This window comes from Hippoglossus stenolepis, chromosome 15 (genome assembly GCF_022539355.2).
Source record: "Hippoglossus stenolepis isolate QCI-W04-F060 chromosome 15, HSTE1.2, whole genome shotgun sequence".
NCBI lineage: Eukaryota > Metazoa > Chordata > Actinopteri > Pleuronectiformes > Pleuronectidae > Hippoglossus > Hippoglossus stenolepis.
Window position 1 is genome coordinate 16747922 of NC_061497.1, and position 17153 is coordinate 16765074.

Consider the following 17153-nt stretch of genomic DNA (forward strand, 5'->3'; position numbering starts at 1 on the left):
GTTTGCATTAGATCACACATTTTGACTATTCTGTTTTGATTTTCGTTAAACCAGGTATGCACAGTTCTTCTCAGCACAGTCTTGTTCAGGCCAATACACTGTCCAGTCGAATCAGCCAAGATGGAGGGAGAGTCAAGGTCCATATCAGGGGAGGTCTGCCTCAGTAGAGAGTCTCTTGGACCAGCCAGATCCTCTGAGTTTCTGCAGGAACAGATCAACATCCACACCACATGCATTTCAGGTATGCATTTCCAGACAGTTGTAGATATTGGTCAAAAATAAACCTTAACCTTTAATCGCTTTCCTAAATGACATTGATGTGAGAATTATTTAATCAAGCAAACAAAGATATTTCTGACCCATGTTTGGCTTCCACATTATCTGCTATTGAGCTCAGAGGAAAATCTTAAACATGTAACTTAAACATGTACCTTTTTGTTCCTCCTCTGATTCTGCAGGCACACAACTACGACAAGGATCCATTACCAGTTAATACTATGGAAACCTGTAGGTATGTACCAGTGCTGCAGACATGTTGGGAAATTCTTTAGTGGTTTTAGGTCAGAAGAGTATTAGGTCAGTGATGTGTGCACTGTGGCACAGACTATAAATCTCAGCTTGATTCATTGTGGCAATGGAAATTCAACACCCACCTGCTCCAGCAAAGCAGCATTCCTCTCAAAAGATTTATGCACGAGCTCCAACAGAAGAATCATTGACTCAAACATCTTTAAGTAGTTGTTCTATTTCTCAAAACTATGGGATTTGTTGGAATGTATATTTGTATTTGTTTTTACCCTCAAGGAATATATGAGAGAAATGTGCCCGTTTCTAAGGTTTTCCTGTTCTGAATTAATCATAGTGTGTATGAGTCCATGTTGTATTCTTCACATTTGACAATTTATGTCTATTTCAGTCCACAGAAAAATACCACTGAGAATCCCTCAGTAAAGCCCGTCTCAGAGAGCCAGCCGTATGCCCGTGTGGTTGCACAGAGGGGGAAGTCCATGGAAGAGCTTGGGGCTTTAAAATTAGCAAGACCCTACGCCTTGAGTAAAAGTTCTGAGCAGCTGGATCAACTGTGGAGACAATCGACTGGACCCGGAGGCCCAGAAGTAGACAAGAGGAGTTTTTCGTTTATTGCTGAAGTCAGAGAAGCCCAGCGATTGGAAAGCGGGAGGAAGAAACAATATCTAACAGAGCAGGCAGGAAAAGAACCAGAGATTATTGGTCAGAAGAACACTCAGGGACAGATGCAAAACCAAACCCAGAAAAGGTCCCCGATGAATCAGAGCTCAGAATCAGGGGAGAACGCAACATTAGTAACAAGCAACTCGAGTAGATCCACCTCCCCAGCATCCTGCTCCTCTTCCAGGGTCAGGGTTCACTCTGGATCTCCAAGATCTCCCGACCCGGTCACAGATGAGTTCAGGTCCATCAGACCGCCCAGCGAGACTTCATCTAATCCACCTTCTCCCAGAGGTTTAGAGACCAGAGAGGGGGAGATCAAATCCACCTCGTCCACCCCTACCCAGACAAAGGTTCCTTGTGAAAACAAACCTGGCTACAGGTAAGATTAAACCCCATATCACTGCAGACAACCTTCAACCTTCATGCAACTCACTAGGCTAAAATGAACTTTGCCACGTGTTTGTGATTCTGCAAATATGATTTTGCTCTTATGTGATTCTTAATCGTAATTTGTTTCACTTCCAGTCGAGTCAGGACTTCTCCTTCTGTGACTGGATCAGAGAGAGAGGAGTCAGTGGATGAACCAAGCAGTGACACCCCAACACCCCATTCAAATCACGAAGTGTCTCTGAGCTGTGGCGTCACCACGGATCCGTCGCTGTGGATCCTGCCTCCAGAGGAAGAGATCAAAGAGGAAGTCCAGGATGTGCTGCTGACAGACAGCGTTTTTGAGGACGAGTCCACCTGCTCGGCTCCTCAAATGCAGACAAGCGAGACCTCTGTGTCTCCCTGCGCCTCCGTCTCCGATGCCGACGTCACTCAGCGGACGGAAGAGGAGAAAAATACAGAAACGGAGGATGAGAAGTCAGGAGAAAACCGGGAGCTGGAGGAGAGGGGAGCGCCGGAGGGAGAGATGAAGAGCCTGGAGGAGCCCAGTAAGAAACCACGGTGGGAGGAGCTTGCAGTAGCAGTGGTCAACGCCGACCAGTCTCTGGCCAGGGTGCTCTACCCACTCACCAATCGTAAGACAGCGTTGATGCTGATGGAGCAGCTGCTGTCGGAGGACACGCTTCTGATGGAGGAGCACTACAAAAAGAAACAAGAGCAGAGGGGAGCTGCAGAGAGGTAAATGTTAATGTCCTGGAATATTACAGCAGCGGTGGCAGTCATACTGTACATAAACTCTGAGTGGTCTGTTGAGAGCATTTTACTGCCTGATTTAGAGAAGAGGACAAACCACTGAAACCTGAAAGGACGTATATTTACTTGATGGAAATTGAAGATAACTAAACTTTGCTTTATAAATTTCCCAAAGCAACATTTATCTCCCTTATCTTGTTCTGTTTATACACATATATGTAGATGGAAATAATAACAAATTTCATTCACACCTTTCAAACTATGTTATAGTTGACTTGGTGCTGTGCAGTCGATTAGGACTCTTAGTTTAATGTCCAGAGCTCCAGCAGTGCTGTGTTACCTTTTGGTTGAATCACATGTGCAGACAGACCTGGATATCTGCTTGCTGCTGTACAAGCACTCAGATTTCTGCCAGTGTAAGCATACTTCAGATACACGAAGAATGTGCAAATGCATGAGTAAATACCACCTGGGTCTCGCTCAAAGTCCATTGCGTGTGAAGGTACGACTGTATATGTGGCGCAGGCGAAACAAGAACTACCTTTGAGCATGTTATGTATTGTGATGACAGGAATTATTTGTTGTAACAGTAAGTAGAGCCTGACTGTTACTGATGTTTGGGAAGAACAAAGTTTCTGATACTGAAATAATTTGGCAATGATTCCAAAATATGTTGTTATTAAACCCTCATGACGAATAGTTGTAATTGAGGCTTGATATTTTAGTTGACCATAGATTTTATTCTAACTCACGATACATAAAAGAAAATATAAATACAATCAAATATATAGAATTTGTGCATGTTTTATTCTGTAAAATAAAAGTTTATATATTAATATATTATTTTATATTAAATGCAGATACCGATATGTCTGTGAAAGGCTCACATCAGCCAATATTTATCGACCAAACGATAAATCGGTCGGGTTCTACATCGGAGTACCTGAAAGTTATTCTGACCTAAACATGTCTTTGTTTTTCCAGTGCTGAAGTGGTCAAAGGAGCTGAATCGTCCGATTGTCTTTCTGCTTCTGACGACCTCAAACCTCAGGGTGCAGACCTGCCGAGCAAAACTGACATCACTGAGAAGAAGGTAATTATAATTTATGCAAAAACCCTGGGTGGTAGCCACACATTTGTATATTTTACACTTTTTAACAATGAAATCCTTTATCAGTTTCTTATGGCAGAGAAGGAGTATTGTTTCACAAAACATTAGTGTGTATTTTTGCTAATAAGAGGCAATATACTGTACAATAGTCTCTGCTCTGCTGCAGGCACAGTAAAGACGACGACAAATCAAACAGGGCAGCAGGACTAACAAAACATTAAACTACACTGTTATTTTTTTTTACACAAACCTGGCTCATACCATCTGGATGCTATTTGGCCTTAAGTGGACTCTTTTCAAGCAGAGATAGCTGTGTCTCTTATCACATGACGTACCGGCTGCCTCTTATCACTGTCTCCCACTTGTCCAATGTTTGGCTTAGCAAATCATCTCCTCCTTTTTCCTGACTGTCCTGAACAGCAAATGTTAAGTAAATATTTTAAATCGTTTGCCTGGAATCTAAAATGATGATTTAGAATTTATATTTATCAATGTGTTATAGCACCATTGCCTGAAAATCCCTCACACGTCTTCCTCTCTGCTTGAATTCACAGCATCTAATAGTGTCTTGTATTGAGGAGCGTCTGCGTTCGCTGGAAGAGACACGCGGCGCCCTCCAGGCAGAGATCCAGGAGAACACGGCCTGTGGGGAGACGCTGGAGGTGCTGGTCCGTGAGCGCTGTCTGCCCGTGGAGCTGGAGAGGTACAACCTGTTCATAGGAGACCTGGAGAGGGTGGTGAGCCTGCTGTTGTGCCTCTCGGCCCGGCTGGCCAGGGTGCAGAATGCCCTGAGCACCGTGGACCAGCACACAGATGCTGAGGAGAAGGTGAGGGACCGGTCATCTTTTTTTTTTTTAAGGGTTCAAGTAGAGTTCATGGTCTGTTGGAATTTTTTTTTCTCCTTTTTATTTGTGTATGCAATGAGAAATAGCTCGTAAGAACTTAAACTCACCTCGAATAATTTAATGCTTTAATATTTGATCAAGTTGCACAGTGGTGCAGTGGTTAGCACTGTCGCCTCGCAGAATGTTGTCGGTTCGAATCCCGAGGCCTTTCTGTGTGGAGTTTGCATGTGCTCCCCGTGTCTGTGTGGGTTTTCTCTGGCTTCCTCCCACAGTCCAAAGGGGTTAGGACTGTTAAAGGATAAGCCTAATAGTTAATTGTTGCATTCAATGACCTTCCAAAACCTCAGATTCTGCTCAAGAACAATAAATTGACATAATCCTTGTCACAACTTAAGCAGCCAGTCCTCAAAAACACTGATTATTCTCAGCTCATATCACACAAGCTGTTAATGTCTATCACAGTACAAACACACAGATTGTGACTGAATGTGAAACATACTTTGACTGATATTTGGGGTTAAAGGTCACCTACTGATTCTAATGCACCACCACAGGCTCTGTAGATTATGACCCTGCCTGTTTATGGTCCTGCCTCTTATGCCTGAAGCTGTTTGCACGTAAACGCTGATGTATGAGGGTAAAAGCGTTCTGCCCGCGAGTGCTCCTGGTGGAATAATATGATACAGTGAGTGCGGCTCATTACGCTCTGCTGAAAAACAATCATGAGTGTTGGAAGTGCGCGGCTGCTCCCATGCCCTCAGATATTCTCTCCTTCTGTTTACTTTAGAACTGCAAACAGGCCACTTGGGAAAAGTTGAAGGGTGACTTTAATGGAGTCAAGGTTTTCCTGCCGTGTGGAATTCAAAACACGTTGTCAGGTTTATCTGAGTTTAATTGGCCATTATTAGCTTATCTGTGTTTGAGCCTGAAGATTTATCAGACAATTGGAGACCATTATTCATTTATTGCAGTTTGTTTCTAAATGGTTTAGTATATAGACAAAATCATTTTTGCTGTCAGTCATTAAGGTCTGTTATTCTTCCTCACACATCGTCGTGAGTGTGATTATCTCTGATTATCCCATTTGAGTCTGAATCCCAGTATTTTTCAGCATCAATTTAGTTTTGCATGGATGCCTTCGATTTCTAGATTTACCCCTGAAAGGGCTCTTTGTTGGTTTGTCCATCTGTAAAAGCCCGGCTGAACGTGTTGCGTACTGAGGGCTTGTTACAGGGCTCATTTGTTTTCCTGCTGTTATCAGCAACACTGGTATTTACACTGACTCACCGAAACTGCAGCCTGGTTTCGATGGCATTTATATCTACCCTGCCCTCTGTTGACACAAGGAAAGACTGCACCTTCTGACCTGTGGCTGTTTGAAACATGATCGGACAACTTTTACAGCTTGAGTGACATATCAGCTTTCAGTTAAAAAAGCAAATCTGACACTTGTGGTTGAAAATAAAGCTATTTTCTTAGATATCTTCATACTCTGTCCTTGTAAAAGCAGGATACAAATAATATTTGAAATATTATAGACAACTACTTGTAAGCAGTGAGATCTAACGTATGTCTTTGTCCCCAGTGTAATATAATAATAGTATAATTTAAGCTCAGGGATGATTTATAGTTTTCCTCTCTCCTCATCTCTCCACTCCAGCAATCTATGGACAGTCGCCACCGTCTGCTGTGCAAACAGAGGGAGGATGCCAAAGATCTGAAGGATAACCTGGACCGCCGAGAGAACCTGGTCTCCACCTTCCTGTCGCGCCAGCTGTCGGCCGAGCAGCTGCAGGACTACCGGCGGTTTGTCCAGACCAAGGCCTCGCTGCTCATCCAGCAGAAGGACCTGGAGGAGAAGCAGAGGCTGGGAGAGGAGCAGCTGGAGGCGCTCTCCAACAGCCTCCACCTTTGAGGGAGCTGAAGATTTCTCCTCTCGTTCTTTACTTGCCTTGAAATAGGAAGTGCAGAACTTTTATCTGTGCCACATATACATGGATTATAAATGTGGGAGCTGATATCCCTAACCCTTCACACCCTGTCATGACTTTCTTTTGTCCTTTTAAAAGAAGAGAGCAGGGGAAATGATCATGTAGTTCAGCTCTCCTCTCACACCCACAGGCTCTACATGAGAGGAGCATTAAAGACTGTTGAGACTGAAGCTCGATGCCTTTCTCCCCCCGCGGGCGCCCAGGAGGCTCACCCACTTTTCCGCCCAACGTCCCTCTCAGTCTACACAATCTGCATCGGAGGACTCGTTGTACTCGTTTCCTTTGACTTTAAACAGAACGCCTGTTTTCTGTTTCTCTGTGTGCCTTGCTGTTGCTGTGGAGCGTTTTCCATTAGAGCTGCTGTGTGGAAACTTTGCGTCCCCTGTTAGCTATTCAGTAACTGTCCTCCTCGTGTTTTCATTAGGATGATGGTAGTGCTCCAGCCCTGAATCTGCACCCGTGGAAACCTGTTATAAGCTTTAAGATTGTATAGGGCTTCAGTGAAAGAGAGTGGCCTGAGGGGGGCGACGTACTGTGTCGTGTCAGTAAAATGTACAATAGATGTAGAAGATATCATCTTAATGTTCTTATTTTTTTATGTTTCAAATTAAGGCACTAAAAACCAAAAAAGGCGAAATGAAAAAAAAGCACTTTGTAATGATACATAAATGCACATTTCTTCAAATCAGTTTTCTTTTCAAAAGTAATTTCAAGTGAAAGCCTTACTCCATCCAGTTAAATGACTTTTTTAATTTGTTATTTTACTTATTCTGTTTGTTTTGTCATGAATTTTAAATAGGAATTTACCGTATGTTTTATTAAAAAAAGGTACATGAGCACACACGGCAACAATAAGGATTGAGTTCAAATTCGTTTCTGGTTAATTTCTTACTTCACGTTATTAAGTTTTGATGATTTCATGCTGGAGCTACTTCCTCGTACTGAGGTACTGAACCTCTTCAAAGCCGTTTGTAACTAAGCAACGATGATATCAACGTCTTTGTCGCAGAAGTGACACGTGATACTTGAAATTACTTTTTTAATAAGCGGAAAGTCCACAATCTTCACGTCAGGTGTCTTAAACAGATTCTTTATTCACTACCTCCACAGCGTAGCCCCAAGTAGACACATCGAACCTTTACGTTTATTTAAACACATTAGTAATTAAAAAGCTCTTCTTGACCGCCTGAAAACACAAATCACTTTCCCCACAAGAATCTCACATCTTTGAACAGCATCTGTACTTCCTCATTGATATTTGTAATTAGTGTTTGATGGCTGTATTTAATTTCTTTTGTATTGATTCCTCGACCAGACACGTGTGTGTGTGTGTGTGTGTGTGTGTGTGTGTGTGTGTGTGTGTGTGTGTGTGTGTGTGTGTGTGTGTGTGTGTGTGTGTGTGTGTGTGTGTGTGTGTGTGTGTGTGTGTGTGTGTGTGTGTGTGTGTGTGTGTGTGTGTGTGTGTGTGTGTGTGTGTATTTGAATTCATGAATTTTGTCTGGTTGTCAGAACAGAAAAGACAGAACTTCTCTGTGTTTGCTGCGTTAGTTTTCAACAAAACTCCTATGAAGTCATAAGATTATCAGAATATTTAAGTGATCCAGTGAATGGGTTGACAGTTGTGTATATTTATTGACTAACAACAAAAAACGTCGAACAAGTGGACAACTAAAAAGCCAGTTTTCCTCCAAAAGAGGAAACTCCTCTACCCTGAGAAATATTATCATGTTTTTAGCTAAACGGTTTCACCCCCCCTGCCCCTGAAACATTTCTGTGGAGATTTACGCCTGTGTCCCTCAGTTAGCTTTACAAATGTATGTTTGTTTTGGCCTTTGTGCTGACGCAGGGCCGAGGGTTTAGAAAAGACTCTTGTGTTGTTCCCTGCAGCGAGCTGGAATTCCTAAAGTATGCAAAAGACCAACATTTTGGAGAAGGCGAAGACTGCGAGGAAAAATACTCCCACAAGGAGCAGCACATGGATAAATACTCATTTGTTTTAGTTGTTGGTGCATGTGCAGCAAACATTTGACAACAGCTCAGGTAGCAGAAAAGGTGGCTGTTTTTTTTGGAAGTAGGATTATACTTTAGTTGGGGGGGATTTTGTTTCGAATGCTGCAGGCGTGTGACATTGATATGAACAGAATCTGTTTAAAACCCAACAAGGAAAGACATATTTCAGTGAGTCCCAGCTGGTGGGACGACAGCAGAGACATTTCTAAATCCATGTTTGTTCTGCTAAATTTCACTCCTGTTTTCTGTTGAGAGTGTGAGTTGTGTTTTTGTGCCTGTGTGGAGTTGTAAATTCCATGATGTTTGTAATATTGTGAATAAATTAAGCTCTCCCTCTGATTCTGGTGTTTTTACATTTCTTATTTTTTTATTCCACAGGGAACTTGTCAAAAGTAAATTTTTCACTCATCGGAGCAGGAGTCACCTGTGATGAGGTCTAACTTTCCCTCAGTGGTCAGGTTTATTCAGAGTTCATCTCTGCCCTCTGTAGGCACATAAACACACTGCCTGTGAGAATCCAGTAATTCACTGTTTTTCCTCCTACATTTAAATTCTAATGTATTTGTTGAAACAATTCTTTATCGTATTCACACCTGTAAATCATTTCTTGTAAAGTATATTCCAGTCAACGTAGAGGACGGGATAGAAAAAGAAAGTTTGTAAATGTAAGAACTAATGTTCTTTCTGTTGGATTATGTGAGTTCGGGCATGCTGCCTCCAGAGTAATCCGCATTATGTTGTGTGTGTATATATAAAGTGGGAGATTTTGTTGTGGATTAATTCTGCACTGCTCTCACTCATAGTCAGTGTTGGATATAAATGTTATTAATATTTTAAATGTTTCACTGGCTTTAGGAGAATAATTTGACACAGGAAATGAACTTCTTCGCTTTATGAGATGAGAATTATTGATTGGATACCGCTCTCATATTGTACAGCAAATACTGAATATTTACTTAATATAATATTGTGTGTTTAATAGTGTGTAAGAAAATGATCTGATGTTGGTGACACATTGGTGACACATTGTATCTCCCTCGTCTCTCTCACGCCACTCGGCCTCGTTTGCTCACAGCGGAAGTCCGTCCAATTTGTGTGTCAGCGACAACATAAGCTGATTAAAAGAATGAACAGAATGGGTTGAGAATGAAAAATGGATTTGGTGTTTGGCAAGTAGAGGGCAGGGAAACCCCAGGAGGCCGGAGAGAGACAGTGGACAGCACTTAGCGTAGACCTCCATCACAATCATGGCAACAGGGACATTTAACACAACACGGGGGAATTCTAAACAAGAAAGATCTTTGTCACACACTAATTGCATGATAATCAGGTTTAGCAGTTGCCACATAGGCGTAGCATTCTGTGTGTGTGTGTGTGGGAACAGGGCGGCCTGAGCGCTGCAGCAGCACCTCTGTCACATTGCTGGATAATGAGGTGCTTTGTCCCTCTGTCTGTTATGGTGGATGAAACATCAACGTCAGCCATGACAGAGGCAGAGATTTTATTTCTTTATTGCCACCACCAGAATAATTGTGTCATTATCTTCAGGGTCTGCCGGTCAGTCAGGTTATTTATCTATAACCCGGTGACTCAGTGATTATTCAGATTAGTGGCTTCACTTTTCGAACCTGAACCCTGAACTCCTCCATCAACCTTTACACACAGATCAGTGGTGACGAGTATCAAAGTGAAAATGCAGATTGTAAAACTGTGCTGGTTTTATATCACCGTGATTTAATGACTCTTCATTTCAGCAGATGTTTCTGTTCAAGCTCTGCTGTAGTCAAAGCTAATTTAACTTGTTTACAACTAACACACACACACACACACACACACACACACACACACACACACACACACACAGGGGAACGGTTTAGCATTCCGGACCCTCCTCGTTATTTTGACACTGACAGTGCTATTCAAATTGGGTCATGGTTAAATGGGGGTGTTGTGCTGGACTAATTGAGGCTTTTCTAATATTCTGACCCCAATCGAACGATGAAAAGAAAATTACTAATTAACTTTAACGACAATCTCAACCATTACCATATAATTTAATTTGCACATTTTCAACAATGTCAGAGTGTCAAGTGTTTTTTTAAGCATCATTAAAAGTGCTATACAAATACCATTTTTATTTCTTATGTTATGGCAGGACTGATGTATTGGGCTGCATTAAACTGTCCTGGGTAGATTGTACAGATGCACCTTTTAAAGGAGCCATGGAGAAACAGGTCAGAGGATTTTATGAACCCAAGAACATTACAGAAATTACTGATTTACCGCCTCCATATCGACAAAAACGAGAAACCAGTGTAGTAACTTTCTTGCCAATAATTAAAGAGGAAGATTGATATCACTCTCATGTCTGTGTGTTCGGTGCCAAGCTGAAGCCAGGAGGCAGTTAGCATAGCTTAGCATTAACACTGGAAGCAGAGGGAAACAGCTAGCGTGTCTCTGTCCAGGAGCTCCCACACTACAAAACACCAATTATTATGTTACATGTGTTGAATCAATATACTAACGCTACACTAACAGTGTAATTTAACATCATGGTGTTGCTGCGTCTTTGATTCAAAGGACTTACATCTGGCTCATGTTGCTGACTATGTGCCGGCCTTTCTCCTCCGGGCAGCAGCAGCAGCAGCAGCAGCAGAAAAGAACATTTGCTTAATAACACCTCGAGGCTCTGAGATGAAAACATCGTCTTGACGTAAAGACGATGTACGCTGCTGGGGAAGTGACATCATGAGACATAAGACGACTCGGGGCGGGGACGGGGGTGGGGGGGACGGGGAGCAGTGGGAGAATGAGGGTGACCACAGGATGCAAATACCATTACTAAACACTGCTATTGCTTTTCTGCTGACTAAGCACGTCATCTTCGGCAACTTGTCGAGTCCTATTTGGTGACACGTAGTCATATCTGTTGAGGAAGAAGAGCAAGGACAGACAGGACAGAGAGGGGAGGAGGCAGCAGCGTCACTTCTGGAGATGAACGCTGCTCTTCTCTTTCTGCTGTTGCTTGGCTATTAACAAACACACACACACACACACACACACACACACACACAAACGTTTTCACTTCTATCTTAGTGAGGATAGAAGTTTAACCTTAACCATCCAAACTAAATGCCTAACCCTAAGCCTTAAATCTTAACCCTTAAACAGCCCTTTGAAAAAGTGGGGACCGGTTAAAATGTCCATTTTCCAAAAATGTCCTCACTCTCTATGGTTAAAATGGTCCTCACAAAGGTATAAGTACAGGAACACACACACACACACACACACACACACACACACACACACACACACACCTAATTCTAGCCCAAACCCTAAAACCAAGTCTTAACCCTCAAAAAGGCCTTTGTGAGGACCATCCTAAATGTCCTCAAAACTTTAAAATGTCCTCACATTGTTGGTAGTGAACCAAAATTGGCCTTCATAACTATAGATATAGACACACACACACACACACTTTCAGACATGCATGTGCAAACACACACGAACACACACTCATCCCCAGACAGCTGCTCATCTGGCTGAATCACAGCCATCTCAACAAGCCACAAAAAAACATACCTAAGCCGTTTTTCAGGCGTTTTGACACGTACAGGGAGTTTAATGATTTATGAAATACCCACACACACCTTAATGAATAACACAGCCTCTGCCCTTTTTTAGTCAAATGTATGTGACTCAATAAAAACCCAGTGTTTGTTTTCTTCCAGGGTAAAACCAGCGGACGTTCTCTTTAACGCTTCACAGCGTTTAATTATTAATCTTTTATAAAGTGAAGCGATGAGGAAGAGAGTTTTCCTAAAAGCTCCTCAGAGACACAAACATTTCACGGTTTTATGAATTTATTTTGTTTGCTGCTACAGGTTTCATTCCCCCATAAGTCAAACCCCCCCCCCCCCTTTCTTTTTCTGCATCAGGAAATCGAGAGTCTGACCGTTTCACAGTTCTCGGTTCAGTTCTGACTCAGAGACGAAAACACAGGGGAACAAGTCAAGTCTTTTTTAAATCAGTAACAAACTGTCTCTGTTGTAGATTCATTTTCTTTTTACGACAAAAATAGATTGAGAAATTATTCTTTGAGAACAGCCATTTAAAAATCAAGTAAAATTCCTGAATGATTGCAATAAATACAAAATTGGTGCCGTTTTTTGTTGCCTGAACTGAAATGCTACAATAAAAAATTATTCACTTTATATAAAATTATAATAAAGACTGAAAGACTGAGAAGACCAGGAGACCACAGACGATGATTAATAAGTCTGATATTTTCTGAGTCACGTCTGATTCACAGTTGGAAACCCAAACCTTTAGATTCACCTCTTATAAGAAACCTAATGTAAAATGTAAAAATCGATAGAATTAATACTTCAAATCATTATTATTTTGAGTATTGTTCAGTTTTTGTGTGTGAAAGAAGGCCAGAAAATCAGTAAAATGTCAATATACGTCTTTCAAGTGAGGCAAGAGAGAGTTCTTCCTTTAGTTGAAAGCTTCTGACAGGACTCTCTGTCTGAAACCGCTGTCCTCTCTCTCCTCGCCGGGGTCGTCGCTCAGGGAGTAAAGCGCTGACCTTTGCTTGGGCTTCTTCTTGAGGCCCGTCACGTGCGGCTGGAAGAGACGGCTTATTGAATGCAGACCCTTGGGGAGATCTGGGAACAGCTCCGGCTCTTCTTTCTCAGGCGGGGCCGTGTCCGGAGCCGGCCGGGCCTTGGGTTCACTCAGCATCTCCCTCACACTCTTGGAAACACCCTTGTGCAGATAGTGGTAGGCCCTCTTCCCGCAGTTGTCCCTGACCCTCACGTCGGCGTGGTGCTCCCCGACCAGCGTGGCCATGATGTACTCCTGGTCGTGCAAGGCGGCAATGTGCAGAGGAGTGTAACCGCCATGTGTCCTCGCGTTAATGTCGACTTCAACTCCCCCCTGCCTCGACAGGTCAACAATCTTGGTGAGCATGTCACTGTTTCCACACTTGGCTGCCCAGTGCAGGGCGGTGAACCCTGACATGAAGTCCCTCTTCTCGGCCAGCTGGCTGTCTCTCAGCAGCAGGCCGTACGCCTGGCTCCAGTGGCCGGCGGCACACTTGACCAGCCACTCATGCTCCGACTGCTCCAGGGGAACCAGGGAGGGAACCCTGTTCTCGTTCTGCTCCTCTGACGCCTTGGTGCTCTTCACCGCCCTCCTGAGCTGGGGTGAGCCCACGCTGCCGCCAGTCCTGTCCTCCACTGAGGGGGGTCTTCTCTTGTACCTGTGGGCATCTGGTGTTGGACTTTCAGGAGGATCATCTGGTTCCACCTTCAGCTTGCGGACCTCCACCCTGGTGGAGCTGGGGGGCACTCTCAGAGGCAAGGCGAAAGGTTTGCTCTTGATGGTTTTGGACTTTGTTGCTTCACCCCTTGTAAAGCAACCATCTCCATTCTTGTCCTGGCTCTGGATCTCAAAATTCAGCATCCTTTTAACCCTGACGTCCGTGAACTTGGTCCTCTGCAGAGCCAGCTGTATAGGACACAGTAATTCCGTTGGGTTTTCACTACTTTCACTCGCCTCACCCAGGTCAGGGACATCTGGCTCGTCTTCTCCAGGACCCGCAGAGCCCTGGTCCCGCACAGGTAGGCGCTGCTGCTCACCTGTCCCCGCCGGTCCTTCGCTTCCCGGCTCCTCCTCGCGGCTGCTCTCCGTCTGGACTCCCTCCAGTAAATGCTGGTACACATTCTTGACGACCACATAGCGGACGCCGTCGATTTCTCTGACGACGGCGACGTTGTTGACGAAGGTCTTGAAAAGCTCCCTGTTCCGCTCCTTCTCCGCGGGATCCCCGCAGTCCACGGAGCCTTTAAACTTCCTCACCAGCTCGGACTTCTTCACTCGGCCTCCCTCCGATACGAGCAGAGACAGGACGGACTCCTGCGTCAACGACATGATGTTAAAACTTCTCCAGGCTCCAGGCTGGTTCAAGTTAAACCGTGTAGCTCCGGTAATAGAGACGCAGTGTTACACCTTTGTCCCGGAGTCAGGGCAGCACCTCCACCTGGCCGCTCGCTTCTTCTCCTCCTCCTCCTCCTCCGCACCTGAAGGAGGCTTTTTCCGGGAAAAGTGCGGACGTGGATATGATATGAATAAAATATGCAAACCTTCACCTGAAATAACAAGTGGAGTTAAAGTGTCTGTTCTGTGCTGACTCTGGAAAACTGCAAACCATTTCTTTCTTTCTTTTATTTGATTCGTTCGTTCTTTCTTCCTTTCTGCCTGTCTGTCTGCCTGTCTGTCTGCCTGTCTGCCTGTCTGTCTGTCTGTCTGTCTGTCTGTCTGTCTGTCTGTCTGTCTGTCTGCCTGTCTGTCTGTCTGTCTGTCTGTCTGTCTGTCTGTCTGCCTGTCTGCCTGTCTGCCTGTCTGTCTGTCTGTCTGTCTGTCTGTCTGTCTGCCTGTCTGTCTGTCTGTCTGTCTGTCTGTCTGTCTGTCTTTCTTTCTTTCTTTCTGTTTTTCTTCCTGGGTTAGAATTAAACATGAGAAATTGAACAGCCTCAATACTATAAAAGTAGATGAGAACTAATTTGATATTAAATGTTGGGTTCCATTCATTTACTTAGAGTTATTCATAATAATAACAATAATTAATACTTTATTTACACAGAACTTTGTTATAAATAAATAATGACATAATGATATAACCATTTGCCTGCTATTAATAATTTAAATAATATACCAGTAGTCCTATATTCTCTCTAGTAACAAACACACACAAAAGAATAAATAAATAATTGAATAAATAAAATGTTATTAAATGTGTGAAAATGTCCTCCTTTGTTTATATGAATAAAATATGAGCCAGACTTCTGAATGTTCTGAAATATATATTTATTTGGCCTGGTTATCTGTACTTTATTTGGTTATTAAACTATTACAATACTGTGTGTAACATGTATGTATGTGTGTATGTTTTTCTCTTTCCCCCAGTTTGGTGTGCACATGAAAATAAAGTCTTGAATCTTGAATCTTTACACATGAGTTCATTTCTGGTATGTCCTCTTTTTTTTGTCGAAATAATCTTTATTGGCCTTTGTCCCATTGTTGTTACTTTAAACAAAGTGTCCTGTTTGTTTTATCAATATTATCATCAGCACCAAAGTCTTTGTTGTGACCTGGAGAACTCTTTGAACCATGATGTCAGCATAACGGTGCAAAAAGCCCTCAGGGCACCAAGACTGCAATACCCACAATCAACTAACACTGGGAATAAAATAAGACTATACAAATACCAATAACACAGCTTGCTCTGATTGGCTGAGTCACATTGTAGTAAAATGTGCATTGTGCTTTATTCCCTTGTCAATGCATCACCTGAGCAGCAGTTTGGATTTCGTTGTATTCTGCTGATACAAAGACAATAAAGTCTTTCTATACTTTTCTACACTTATAAAATCTATATCCTGAGAAGGGGGACATATCCCACCCCCCCCTCTCTACCCCCATCCCACCCCGGGGTCGCTCCCTCCTGTCCGGGCTTGCAGCGTCTGAGCAGCGTCACATTCCTGGAGCGGAGTTCCTGAGCAGCGGCCATATTGGAACCTGTCTGTCCGGCCCAAAGATGTCCTCACGACGTCGAGATGATTCACCCCCATCCTGGCTGCATTTTAATGGTAGAAACCGCCTGGGAACACTTATAGGAGACTTCAAACTGGTCAAAGTACAGAATAAATCACAATGAACTCAAATAAAAGTCTTTATAATTAATGAGAAGGGAAACTATTTAAAAAAAATAAGAAATCGCGATAATTGGGCGGAGCGAATCGGGAACAACTACCTCACTCAACAACAATTTGTAACTCTTTAATTAATTTCATTTTAAACACCACCTAGCCTAATTATCATTTCATTAATATATTATTCTCCACTTTTATCAACGCCACATCGAGTCAAAACGAAGGAAATACACGACTCAGCCTGCAAACGAAGGGGAAGTGACGTGTCAGGGGTTCATCTTGGCGCCTAGCTGGCATGCTAACCTCCCTCCCTCCCTCCCGGTGCTCTCGCCAGCTCTCCCCCGCCCTGAGTGCCTCTCCTCCCGTGTCACTACAGCCGCCTCCCGCTCACTCGCTAGTTTGGCACCAGGCTAGCACCAGGCTAGCACGGAGAGTCAGTCGAGGGCTGCTCCCTTTCGCCTCTGCTCGGTCACACTCACCGCCGCACATTCCGCACCATGGCTGCCACGGACGTTGACGTGTTCTCGGTGAGTGGAGGCGCATTTATCCGTGTTATTCCCCTTCCAACCCTGGGACACCTTTGCTAAGTGCAGCCCCGGGGAGAGAGAGAGGAGACTCCGGGTTGTGATTAGTAGAAGTGTGGGTGTTAGCCGCCGTGTAAGCTAACCGAGCCGCCTCCTTCAACCCCCCTGTCCGCTTTCTGGACCCCGACGTGGGGCTCAGTCGAGGCGGTGGCACGGGTGTCTGTCATGTTTTCTTTTCACCTCACACAAACGAAGACAACGCTGCCATTGTCGGGGCGAACAATGTGCCACGTAACGTTTATTGTCTGTTATTGGAAATCACGTATGGCTGAATCCCGGGGGGTGTAGCGTGTCAGACTGTTCACAGTTTGTGTTATTTACAAGTGGCTGTAAACAACCCGGTCTCCAAACGACACGTTAAAACATCCAAGTCACAACACTCAACAGCAAAACATGGGAAAATGCTTTGAAAACAGGAGGTGGTGGCTTTAAAGTCAGTGTTGTTCACCACAGTCCCTGTGATGTGGAGTGACTGCAGGTTTTGTTGTGTAAAAACTGCAGTATTACTTTGAATTAGTACTTAATACTGCATGATGTGCTGCCATGTGGTTTTACTTCCTCTT

At 43.7% G+C, this 17153-nt stretch overlaps 3 protein-coding genes across 6 annotated transcripts in view; 2 read left to right on the plus strand and 1 right to left on the minus strand.

The window, feature by feature from the left end:
* Positions 1-8627, plus strand: part of shroom1 (shroom family member 1) — a 32585-nt gene extending 23958 nt beyond the window's left edge. For both annotated transcript variants that reach the window (XM_035178823.2, XM_035178824.2), the window contains exons 3-9: positions 55-241; positions 459-511; positions 917-1570; positions 1717-2316; positions 3316-3424; positions 3997-4269; positions 5948-8627. In XM_035178823.2, the coding sequence (XP_035034714.1) occupies positions 55-241; positions 459-511; positions 917-1570; positions 1717-2316; positions 3316-3424; positions 3997-4269; positions 5948-6202 (2131 nt within the window). In that variant the 3' untranslated portion in view covers positions 6203-8627. The remainder of the gene's footprint in view (positions 1-54; positions 242-458; positions 512-916; positions 1571-1716; positions 2317-3315; positions 3425-3996; positions 4270-5947) is intronic.
* Positions 8628-12207: 3580 nt separating this feature from the next.
* LOC118121740 (ankyrin repeat domain-containing protein SOWAHA-like) lies at positions 12208-14358 on the minus strand. The gene has a single exon (XM_035177818.2). The coding sequence runs from the start codon at positions 14223-14225 to the stop codon at positions 12789-12791; it is 1437 nt and encodes a 478-aa protein (XP_035033709.1). The 5' UTR covers positions 14226-14358; the 3' UTR covers positions 12208-12788.
* A 2016-nt stretch (positions 14359-16374) lies between these two features.
* The window catches only part of sept8a (septin 8a), a 38980-nt gene continuing 38201 nt past the window's right edge, over positions 16375-17153 (plus strand). For 2 of the 3 annotated variants that reach the window (XM_035177995.2, XM_035177994.2), the window contains exon 1: positions 16376-16533. In XM_035177995.2, the coding sequence (XP_035033886.1) occupies positions 16504-16533 (30 nt within the window). In that variant the 5' untranslated portion in view covers positions 16376-16503. Of the gene's footprint in view, positions 16534-17153 lie in introns of all 3 variants that reach the window. The other variant, XM_035177993.2, reaches the window with a different exon arrangement.

What these genes read in the sequence shown, in the direction of transcription:
- LOC118121740 (XM_035177818.2), bottom strand. Translation starts at nt 14,225, where the DNA reads ATGTCGTTGACGCAGGAGTCCGTCCTGTCTCTGCTCGTATCGGAGGGA.